This window comes from Lissotriton vulgaris, unplaced genomic scaffold (genome assembly GCF_964263255.1).
Source record: "Lissotriton vulgaris unplaced genomic scaffold, aLisVul1.2 SCAFFOLD_720, whole genome shotgun sequence".
Classification (NCBI taxonomy): domain Eukaryota; kingdom Metazoa; phylum Chordata; class Amphibia; order Caudata; family Salamandridae; genus Lissotriton; species Lissotriton vulgaris.
Genome location: NW_028252060.1, coordinates 375,619 through 388,367, shown reverse-complemented (window position 1 = coordinate 388,367; position 12,749 = coordinate 375,619). Strand labels below are relative to the sequence as shown.

Sequence of the window (12,749 nt, the reverse complement as noted above, 5' to 3'; positions counted from 1 at the left end):
ATGTGTGTTTTTTATTCATAATCTGAACTGCCACTATTTTATGTTGGAGTGGCCTTAAGTAAGGTAATGATGCCATGGGCCCTAATGCAGGCAAAGAAAATGGGCAAATCCGTGTACCCCCTAGTTGGACGTGAAGGTAGCTATAGGTGTGCTGCAGTACACCTCTTAAATCACTGCGCCTGGATGCCAGTGCATGCCCTGCACTAGTGATTACTAGGCCCCTGGAAAGCTGTCAGTAACATTACAGTATCTGCCATTATGTTCCATAGTACTGTCACCAAAGGGTATGTGATATGTCTCCATTCCCCAAATTACCTTTTCCTTGGAGAAATCTGTCCTGGTTGCTGCTAGAGACGTAGCTGCATTTAGACCTTAATAAAGAAATAGAGATGTAACTGCATTCTTGCGCATGGCTGCTGAAAACACGAGATATGATTTAGAAACTACAAGCACAAACAAGTTGGAGCTGTAGGGAATATGTGGTTGAATTAGTTGCAGCTACTCATTTCAGGTTACAATCGACGTGTGGAATACACATGAAGGTGCACCGGGTGGCTCTCTGAAATAAACCTCCTGTAGGCAATAATAATGTTCCACTTTGCGTTATTCAGAAAAGGAAAACTATTTTGTTCTAGTTTCCAGTTGCTATCCTCTAGTGGCATTAGGTGGATGCTTTTGACAGTTTAGCACCCAGAGACAGTGTTGGTTGTGTTGTGCGCATATGAATGGTTTTGCATAATTAACTCACCGTAACATATTGACGTCCACGGTTGCTGTGTACTTGTTCAGTAGACCTATTATCCACTGTTTGCACAGCGCTTGTACAAACTTTGTAGGGCCATTAGACTGGAGTGTCACATTGACATGACATATACACGTTAGCCCAACAAATCTTTTCCCTTCCAAGCTCTCTAGAATATTTTCATCCATTTTCTTTCACCAACTCAGGAAATTAAATGAACACACTACACTGTACGTATAGAAAGTTAATTTAAAACATTCTGGTAAGACCTAGTAAAGCTGCATAGACAAAAAGAAAAGAGAAACACAAACCTCGTAATAATAAAATGAATCCTTTTAAAAAAGTAGGCAGTTGCTTGTGATGCTGCAGCTAGGACATGCCTGTTCTTCAAGTGTGAGTACTTCATCTTGCCTCAAAGATGTCTCTTGTTGTTTCCGCAGCACTTCACCTGTCACAAAGACTAGTACTTATTCCATCAATAAACAAAGAGGCAGATTCCCATCACAGCTCAACATTTTTGTAGCAACAGGTACACGGGCCAAATACAATTCAACCCAAGTTTCCCCACCCATGACCATCTGCATCCACTCAGACGAGACAAATTGTGGAAATCCACTCAAGGCAACAAAGCAGTATGAGATCCCAGTCTCTTCATGCATTCACTCTAAATAGTTGTTGGTCCAATCTTTACCCTCTTTGCGCAGTCACCAGCACCTCTCAAGCAACATCTGCTTTTAAATAACACACTTGAGGTCATTTTATAAATTTGCACTTGTCTTTTAGCAAAATCATTCTACTAGTGACAACACTTTCAATGGTAACTTCTTGAGGAATATGCAGAGAGATAGGAAGGACCTGTACAACTAATATAATAGGAAGGTTGCCTCCTGGAGATTTCCGCAAAGTGAAAACAAGATGCTCTTTGTGAACGGGATGACCTTTGACCATCTAATCCATAATTATTTGTTTTCAGTGGAAGATATTTCCTGTAAAAACATTTGCAGATGTGGGTCCTTGAACGACATTGCTAGACACAGACCTCTTTATTTAAAAACTGCATAATAATTTCTGACTGATGCAAATCCTGAGCCCAGTTAGTTCTTAGGTGCTATTTTCATGATTTAGACAGAAGGGAAAACATCTCTTGAACGATTTCACAAAGCATGCCATGGCTTCCCCTATTCCATCCAATTTGTATTTGTGCATTTCAAGACCCTTTTGCCAATACTACCATGTCGTTGAGAACAAATGGCTACTTGGATTGTTCTTCATAGCTACCCATAGAGAATTTACTGTGATACGGCGAGATCAGAACAAGTGTTTTTAATTATTGGGTATCATCCAGCACTGATACCCGAACTAGACCAGAGCTGTGCAATGTGAGTGGATAGCCTGAGAGTAAAAGGCACATACTGCTCCAGAACAACTCCACATAGCTGCACAGGATGTGTTAAAATACATGCTACTGTAAATCAACCTGCTCAGTCAGAGAAATAAATGTCCTCAGGGCCAGTATGTGGTGAGACATGCCAGAAGCTGCCCAAAATAATGAACCAGCCCAGTTTTAACACCGTAATCAACAAAAGATATAAAAAAACACCTGTTCACTACTTCACAATAGGAACACACAATAGAAGGCCTGCTTTAACACACAAATGAAGGCCTGACTTTTGTCGTATTGAAAGGGAACTTTGCAAACAGGTCTTCTGCACTCCCGATTTTTGAAAATGGCGTACCAAAACAAGAGTTTTTTACTAGTTATTTTTATTTCACACTCCATTTCAAGATACACCAAGGAAACCCACACACATATGGGTTCTATGTCTCAATAAGGCCCCCATTAAGAGTGCCACAGAGGATATTCTGAAATGTATTGCATGGCATAAAATCAAACTTCGCATGAATAAGAATTTTTTGGGTGCATGAAGGAGCAAGTTTTACAAATTCAGGCCTTGAAATGAGGCATTCCGGGTAGGTGTTTGTGCTAACTACACGAAATTCCGGCTATCGTGATACTTACCGGACACCCCTCTCAATCAGGAAACAACTCAAAACCTGGCTGTTCGAACAGTAGCGACCCCAGCCCCCCCCAGCGCCTTGAGACCCTACGGGTGAGTAGCGCGCTATACAAATTCTGTTGATTGATTGACCCCTCACCTCAGGTGACCTGGTGAAATTTATGTGGGTAAATACATTTTTGGCAGTGCAGTGCTTGATGCAAAACTTGAAATTCCGGTAGGTGTGGTAAGAGGTGTTACTGCGCGCACCGGAATTTAAAGGGGAATTCATAATGAGGACAGTAGTTGAATTTTCAATGCAGTGTCAAATTGGTGCCCACACCAACAAAGCTAGCACCTAGGAACAGCTAGGTAATGACCAGCTACCCACCAGCATTCAGGGAATACGCCCCTCCAGCCCATTGCTAGGTGATTTAAACCCGCTAGGAGTGTGGTCTCCTAACACCACTGTGGGTATGGTGTATGAGTTGATAAACAGGTCCGGTTTAGGACACTTGTTCTCACTCAACTTTACTGTTGAACAACCAAAGCACACTTTATAGGCCAACATTCAATACCTATTCAACAATTTAATGTATCCCTTAAGTTTATTCCAGCAGCTTTAACATTTTAGAATTTCTGCTTGTGTATGTACTGCCAAAGTTTTTTTTTTTTTTTATGTAACCGGCCACGTTTTCAATAGATGCATAACACATATAATGCTCGCTACGTTTAATTTGTTAATCTCGAAATGGGTTTGCGTAATTTATACTCTGTCTTGCACAAGTGTTCTTTGGCAAGCACTGTTGCCACACCATTTCTGAGTAGTAGTTGGGAAATTGTCCTGTGCTGTTAATGCTTAATCCTTGTGGGTTTTACTTTTAATTACTGATGACTAGGTTCACAGCTTGTGCTTTTAAGCATATCATATGCCAGAGTGTGTGTCATGCTCAGTTTATCAGCACTGTTAGACACTAGTAGGTCATCATTACTGCGTATGCAACTGCCAATGTTTCTGTACTTGCGAAAACTTGATAAATATTGCCATGATGTAACTAAACCCCATCAAAGTAGGGACACTCCTCTGCTGTTCATACAAGCAAACACGTACTGGCTCCCTAAGGTGGACGGACCGGAGTAATATTTGTACTAATGCCATGGATGCTGAAAGTGGCTGGTGTACGTTGCGGGTCTCTGCAGCAGATAAAAAGCAGTTTGTATTTTCTTGCTGGCGGGGTCGGTGTTTGCACCAGCAGCTCTGGGCGAAGCAAAATTGGTATCCGTGTGATTCGAAGTGCCTTCTCCGTGTATGTATGCGAGATAGCGCTTTAGGACACGTTAAAGCAGACAAAGTTTAGATAATGGTGGTAAAACTTACGAAAAACTTAAACTGTTTGAATAGGGACATACCGTAACAATCGTTGAGAAAGCTGTTAGAGCTGGCTTTTTAACAGTTAAAATCTTGGTTTAGTATGAAGATTTGTTATTTACGTTTTGTAAGATTGTGTACTCAAGGTATTTTAAAATGCTTGAAGACTGCACTAGTAGGACAGAGGTTAAAAGAACAAGCATTGGCATAGCCAATAGGCCTCGCCTTTGGGACCTTATAAGTATTTAGTTATGCAGCACAATATTCTTGGTGCAACAACATCAACTTTTGCATGGCTAAACACTTATAAGGTCCCAAAGTCGAGATCTATTGGCTATGCCAATGCTTGTTTATATATGCGCATAAAGAAAGAGCCTTTTGGGCCCCACATAACTGATCGTCTGGTAAACTGAATTACCTAAAAGAAGGATCCTTTAATATCACTAAACCATTCCTCTGGCCCGCTCAGCATCAAATACATCTTCCATCATTTACTTCTTTTGTAAGTGTGCATTTGGTTTCCGCAGTAACCGCACAATGCAGGTCAAAGGGCGCGCTTCACTGTCAGAGGGCACTGTCTTTTAGTCAAAGAAACGGGGTCGAAAAATACAAAGGCCCAGTAAAGAGTAGAGTGCTGTTAATGAGTTCATTGATATGGCCCCTCGACTCCCCTCCTCCACTCTCAGCTGTTCGCTTTTGAACCTTCGTGCATGGGGGTGTGGTGAATGAGCTAATGGGGTGGGGGGGGCAGGATATAGTCACTCAGAGCCTCTCCCTGCCATAGTCTGAGTTACATGGGAAGGGTTTATCAGCACCGCATTGCTGCCCAAGTGGTTCATCAAGAGGTGGGACAGACGCCACAGTGATTAGAAAGGCTAGAAGGGCTGGGGCGGAGCCATGGCAGCAGAGCCCTGCATTGTCTGAAGGACGACTTCCCGTAAAGTTAAGGAAAGCCGGACAGAGCTCTTAACAGTGACTTACAGAGCAGGGTTTTTTGTTCACGCAGACAAACGCCACAGAACGGCCGTATGTTGATCCTATAGGGGCTGAGATCGTTTTGCAAATTCCTATGAGTGCGTGAGAAAGATGCCCTGACTTCCGCATTGCAGGTTGCGTGGGCCAGCAACTATGCTGTTAGGAAGAAGGTAATCAGATCAGGAGAAGGGTTTCATTGAATTCAGGTGGGGACAAAGAGAGGAGCTCGTTGAATATATTCTGGCAAGTTGGATGTTTCTGTGGAAAGTTAAGGGGTGGACTGGGTGATTTCCCGCTCCAGATCATGCTGTATCACCCCAGTACAGACTCTTTCTGGTCTGCCGCAGGCATTTCGGCGTCATCCTATTGGTCACTGCATTGAATGTGTGACAATGGGTTTCAATCTCGTGGGGCAGGAGAAATGGTTGCATAAAATGGTGCTCCTCCAATTCCTAACAAGCATTGCCTACGCGGCAGTAATAGTAACGCTGCGCTGCTGTGAAAGAGAAAGTCATCACGATCACTGTGAAAGCGAAAGTGATCGCGATGACGCGCTAAAATATGCAAGGGATGAGCACAAGCTGGTTGACGATTTGGGGGCACTTCCAAAAGCTGCTACTAAATGTTTCTCCGACAGCGCATGCGCGCGACCCAGCAAGACCTACAAATGGGGTTGAAATTTCATTTTAACCTTCAGAGCAGGCATCCCTAAGTCTGATAATGAGTGAATGCGAAGCTACGTTCTCTTCTGAGGGGGGCTGCTCTGCTTTTAATATGACCGTTATAGCACTACTGAATAGAGCTGCCATACTCTGGATGGCACAGAGCATTGGCCTCTCTTCACAGCAGCTGTGACATAAATTGCACAGTACCTGGGCATGTTGCATAGCTTGCATCAGATGAACCTTGCATTTCTCACCAGAGCAGCTAGAAGTTTATTGGGACACTAGTTTCCAGTCATATCAGGTCCTTTACATGTCAACTGGGATGTTATAGGCATGTATGTTGTTATCCGAGTTGGACCGTGAGGGTACTTTTCGCTGAGGCTGTTCCGAATTTGGTTGGGCAGTAGCAGGGCTTCACGAGCACTGAAATACTTTTATTTCAATTCCTGCTCTTTCCAGCATGAATCTAGGTTGTTTTGTAATATATCCAATAATTTCTCACCATTTTCTAACAAATGCATTTTACTCTTGGAGAAAGATAAGTGGGAATAATTCTTATACATCCTATACATAAAAATGCCCTTCCCCCCTCAATTCTTTATTTATCTGTCTCTCAACCTTTTAAACATCTTTGTTCTTCCATTGTTTCCTTATTAAAGGCATCTCAAATACAACACAGAAACCAAACTTTAATTCACCAGGTTGTGTTTTGCAGTTGTTTACATATATTTAGTTGAACCATGTTTCCTCGAATCTACTTCCCAGCAACTGCTATCAGAATTCAGCTTTTCTGTTTGTTTCCCCTGTTCCTCTTTTTCCTCTCATACAGACCTCAAGTTGTCACAGGCTTCACATGCGCTAAAGAGATCCAAATGAACCTTCAGATTCAAATGGAATTACCCTGGCTATGCTCCTTACTTGCAATGTTGGAAACTCATGATCTTTCAGGCAGCGGCGTGCTTACTCTTCTAGCAGCAGTCCCACATCCTTTGCTCTTGACTTTCATAGGCTACACCATTTCTGCACTCAGTTATTAAGCAGGCAGATTAAAGTTTCAATTCACTTTTTTATCCCATATGCTCAAAGGTCCAGGCTCCAATCATGAAGCCATACATTAATTTTGCTGCACAGTGAAAACAGTAAAAGAGACCGAGAACAAAGCTTTCGGTCAGCTTAGTACCCCTTCCCTGACCATGTCCCAATGCCATGGCAGACTTCTTGCCTCCGAAACGGGGCATCAGAGGCAAAGGATTTTACATACCACTAAGGTCCGTAAAGAGCCACCATTTTGGTTGTACATCACCCCTCCTTATTTAATGCATTTAAAGGTATAGTTTTATAATCTGAGGTGTACTTGTCTACTGCTGCGAAGACGAGATATCTATTCCAATGTATAAGATGTTCTGACTTGTGTATGTGATTGATTATCACAAACCTTTCACTGGTAGAGAGAGTGCCATTGGAAAATACAGTGACTGGTAAGTTCAGCTTGCTTTACTGACAGTGGTTCCAAGATGGAAACATTTGTACATGTGCAATGTATGACTATATGCCAGTTTTTAATACTCCCAGAATGTTGCTTCATATTGCGGATATACTTGCAGGAGTATGGAAGACTTTAAGATATTGACAATCTTTTGATGAGGGTTTTCTTTACCTATCCACAGCAAATTTTCCTGAAGATGTAGTTGACAATCTTCCTTCGGATATATGCACTGGCATATACTATGGCTGGGGTTGTGTCGGTGATGGAGACGTACACAAGATGGTTATGAGCATTGGCTGGAACCCATTCTATAAAAACACTAAGAAGTCAGCGGTAAGAGCATAACCCCATAGCTTGTTTAGGATGACTATTGTGTTCAAACTCTTAACCCATTTTCACGATTTGTGAAAGTTCAGTATCCAAAAACTCAGTGTTGCCCGTTGTGCTACATTACGGTTACATTGGAGATTATTCAAGTTTGTTATTGCAAAAGACTTTTTGATACAGATTGAGATGGATGTTAATGTTACTAAGTGTACATGAACTTTAGTGATTTGCTTTGGTAATTGCACTCTAATTACCGAATTGTTTCAAAGTGATGGGCACAAGAAAAACCAACAAGCATTGGCATATCCAATAGGGCTCGCCAGAGCTATTGGTTTTGGCAATGTATTTAAGCTATGCTGTAAAGCAGCATGGCTACTGTGCAGCATGTTGAAAAGTTATAATATAAAAAGTGTTAAGTATTTTTGTTACCTTATATGTAATCAATAAGACATTATATAGAACTGATCGACCCTATTAAAAAAAAGAATTAACATGAAAAATGTCTTCTAGTTTTCGTTATTTTTTCTAATATTACAATTAAGACCAGTAACCTTTCTATTATGGTGGGAAAGCATATTTTCAGTCTTCCATGGTACTCCTGGGGGGGAGATGGAAGGAAGAGGGGGGGGTTGGGGTGTTCAGCTCATTGTTAAATTTCCTTGCATGTATGTATGTATAAGTGAAACTCAGAAGCGCAAATAGGTATGTTAATAATTGCTAAACCCTTTCGAGATTGGGAGAAAATGGTTTTTTGCTTTTTATTGCGTCACTTTTTTTTGCTTTTTTTTAGCACTAACTCTGACCCAAAGGTATTGGAGTGCTTTAGGTGAGCACCAGTTACATTGCACAAGTGCAAATTTATTTTTGGTATGCAAGGGGAGATTAATGATTTGCCTAGAATAGATAGATAGACACTAAAATAGACACATTGAAGTATACTTCCATATTCACACAATAAAGTACTAAGGCTAAAACCAGGGCCACTGGAATTATACAGCACAGCTAAGTAAATCATGTGGCAGGAGAAGGCAAAATTACATCAACTCACCACAACTGAAACAGACTAGGTATGGAGATCGGTTTATAAACACAAGACCACAAACACACTTGCAGTCACATACCACAGCCTAAAGAAAACACAAACACACAAACCTACGGAGGTTAACACATACCTGAAAATAAACACTTTCGAAAAGAGACAATTATACATAAACGCACACACAAAGAGTTAGCCAGTGAGACATACTTATGAGCACAAGCTTGACCTAAAAAACCTGTAAATATGTTTTGTTCGGCAGCATTGACGACGCTGTAAGTTCACAGTGGCCCTGCGCCACAAAATAAAACGTCTCCTGTATTTCTAAGACTGTTTTAATTTTGCGCATTTGCGCATGAAAAAGCATGCAAAAACACATCAATAAACTTTTGTACACAGCAGAGTTAAACAATTTCTAATTTTGTACTTTGATCCAACTGAATACTTTTTTCTGCAAAGCGGCCTTTAACGCCATTCAAAAGGGTTTCTGAAAAAGCATCTTTCACTAAAGTGCCCAAATTCTAAATCGATCCCTCCTTTGCTCTAACCGTGATCACCAAAGCGCCTGAGGCGTTAACTGGGTGTGTGAAGCCCACTGTGTGATTCGTTTAACCTATGTCATTCTTTCATGCACTTATTAATTTGTAGGTTGTTAGAAAATAATCCCACCGCTGCCACCAATGTTAGAAATGGGATCTCTGGTTGGCTAAAGCTTGCACCAAATCCAGGCATAGACCACCACTCTAGTCAGGGCAAGGGAGTTACACCCAAAGATAACCCCTGCTCAACCCCTTGGTAGCTTGGCACGAGCAGTCAGGCTTATCCCGGAGGCCATGTGTAAAGCATTTGCGCACGCACACAGCAACAACATTCCAGGCACACTACAAAAGGAACTACACACAAGGTTATATAAAAAAATAGGCTTTTTATTCTCATAACACATTAGAATAGTAAACACATAATATACATGGGGCCACCTGGCACTGGGTCATATCTACAAGGGATTATATACACCCAACAGGGCCCACTGCGCCACTGTCAGAACCATCACAAAGCGTACTTAGTAAAAGTAAAACATGTCATCAACGTACAACCAGTAACCACTAGTAATCACTGTACTTAGCATCAGCCTGTAACATAAACTACATTATGCACAGTATCACATTTAGGCACGGAATACATTCTGCGCCAACCTCACAAGCATAAAACACAGCAGAGAATATCTCAGACCTAGCCACAGTAGGCAAAACCTCATAATCATAAAAACCACATTTTAGAGGCATAAATCAGGGTGTGTAAATCATAGTATGTAAGTTAAATTTCCAAGCACAACATGATCACCATAGGGCCTGGTGCCCTATTAACCGAATAATCCTCCTGGCAACCTCAAAGGGGCTCAACACCTGTGTCCCGAATGTCAGGGCTGCTGCCTATGCAGCGGAAGTCAAGGTGCTCCACTGCGCAAACCTAAACGTAGCAGCTGCCCACTACTTGCTGGGCAGCTGGGAAACTCTGGCACCTCTGTGCCTTCTGGACAGATAGGCAAACGTTGCAGCTTCCTGCGTTGGTGCGGCACAGCTGGGGTAGGATAATGTGCTCCGATCAGGGAGTCCCCCTGGGGCCCTTAAAAACAAATAGCCCATCATTGGAGCACACTGGCTCTTGAAACTAAACATGCCCACAAAATGTAGTAGCTGTAAATTAAACTATGGGCCCAGCGCATGGTGCCCTCCGGCCCCCATGGGGCGTCTAAATGACCTTGCCCCACATGTTGGAGCCACCCGGGCTCTGAACTAAACTCATGGCACACGTTAGAGCGGCCCGCTGCCAGACGGGGCTTCTGAGGCTGTGTGCCTTTCAACAGGCACCAACACCTAGAGCCGCAACGGAGCGCCACTCACCAGCTCTCCCTGGAGGCTGGACTCTCCCGGTTTCCTCTTCGCTTCACCCGGGTCGTCCCCTACTGGGACCCGGGACTCTTTAGCGGCGCTTGGGGCAACACGCGGGGCTCTCCCTCGGCCACGGGAGCCCCAGCCCTTCTCTTCGCCTGGCTTCACCCGGCCCCCCTCATGGGACCCGGGACTTCATCACGGAGCCTGCGTGGGTCTGACCGGATCTCTGGTGGCGGGGCGAGACTTCCTCTCCTCGCTCCACCCATGTCCCAGGCAAACGTGCCTGACATCCTGGTCGGAAGGACCGCGCCGCAGCGGTGATTTCGCGAAACAGGCAAATCGCGGGGTGGGCTCCCTCCAAGGCCGCCATAGCAGGGTGGGCACCCGCAGCAAAAGCAAACATAGAGCGAGGTGGACACCCGCAAAACCAGCATACGGCGGGGGGTGCTCCCGCTCACCAGAAACAACAAAAGCGGATAATGAGGGGTAGGCTCCCTCTCAATTCACAATATGAAGCGGGCTGGGCACCCGCTCAAAGTGGCAATTTGCAGCGTAGGCACCCGCAACATATGCAGCATAAGCAGGCTGGGCACCCGTAAATCAGGCATCACGGGGGAATCCCTACTAGGGGGATTCCCTCTCCAAAGGGGGGCTGCAGGGCTGCGCAGCACACGCTTCTTCCTTTCAGGGGAATTTAGAATACAGCACTCCTCATCAACAGAGAGCCAATCGCTCTTCCAAGTAAAGCGCTCACAGGACGCTAAGAAGCTAAGGAGCCACAGCTCCAGAAGCAGGTAAAGGTCCAGGAGAGGTTTCAGGGGCAGAGCTGTGCCCAGGGGCTAGCACACAGGGCCCACCAGCAGGGAGGCAGCCCCATGGCGGTCCCTCCTGGGCCCCACCAGCAGCATTCCCCCCCCTCCTCAAGTCAAGTGAACAACAACACGCATGGGGTCACAGCCCCTATATTTATATGCCCTTTTCCTTTGTGTCACAGCACAGGGCTTGGGGATACCAGTCAGAACTGGTTTAGGGAAGCTTTGGAGCACTTTGTTCTGCTCAGCTCCTCTCTCCTTTGTCAGGTGGGGGCTCAGTGATTAGACTCACCACAGGGGGCGGATCCAGCATTGTGGAGGGAAGGCACAGTCCTATTCAGGTCCCTGGTGCAACTCCTCCCACCCATCTGCATGCAGATCTCTCTATCCACCACTGGGCAGACTCCCTCTGTCTCCTGGAGCCACACCTCTCAGCTCCTGTCAATCACAAGCCACACATGCAATTCACCTCTGTGCCTTCTGGACAGATAGGCAAACGTTGCAGCTGCCCGCGTTGGTGCGGCACAGCTGGGGTAGGATAATGTGCTCCGATCAGGGAGTCCCCCTGGGGCCCTTAAAAACAAATAGCCCATCTTTGGAGCGCACTGGCTCTTGAAACTAAACATGCCCACAAAATGTAGTAGCTGTAAATTAAACTATGGGCCCAGAGCATGGTGCCCTCCGGCCCCCATGGGGCGTCTAAATGACCTTGCCCCACATGTTGGAGCCATCCGGGCTCTGAACTAAACTCATGGCACACGTTAGAGCGGCCCGCTGCCAGACAGGGCTTCTGAGGCTCTGTGCCTTCAACAGGCACCAACACCTAGAGCCGCAACGGAGCGCCACTCACCAGCTCTCCCTGGAGGCTGGACTCTCCCGGTCTCCTCTTCGCTTCACCCGGGTCGTCCCCTACTGGGACCCGGGACTCTTTAGCGGCGCTTGGGGCAACACGCGGGGCTCTCCCTCGGCCACGGGAGCCCCAGCCCTTCTCTTCTCCAGGCTTCACCCGGCCCCCCTCATGGGACCCGGGACTTCATCACGGAGCCTGTGTGGGTCTGACCGGATCTCTGGTGGCGGGGCGAGACTTCCTCTCCTCGCTCCACCCATGTCCCAGGCAAACGTGCATGACATCCTGGTCGGAATGACCGCGCTGCAGCGGTGATTTTGCGAAACAGGCAAATTGCGGGGTAGGCTCCCTCCAAGGCCGCCATAGCAGGGTGGGCACCCGCAGCAAAAGCAAACATAGAGCGAGGTGGACACCCGCAAAACCAGCATACGGCGGGGGGTGCTCCCGCTCACCAGAAACAACAAAAGCGGATAATGAGGGGTAGGCTCCCTCTCAATTCACAATATGAAGCGGGCTCGGCACCCGCTCAAATGGCAATTTGCAGCGTAGGCACCCGCAACATATGCAGCATAAGCAGGCTGGGCACCCGTAAATCAGGCAT

General features: G+C 45.4%; 1 protein-coding gene across 1 annotated transcript in view; it reads left to right on the top strand.

The window, feature by feature from the left end:
- Positions 1 to 12,749, top strand: part of RFK (riboflavin kinase) — a 110,659-nt gene that overhangs the window by 28,787 nt on the left and 69,123 nt on the right. The window contains exon 2 of the mRNA XM_086950978.1: positions 7,416 to 7,567. Within this exon, the coding sequence (XP_086807104.1) occupies positions 7,416 to 7,567 (152 nt within the window). The remainder of the gene's footprint in view (positions 1 to 7,415; positions 7,568 to 12,749) is intronic.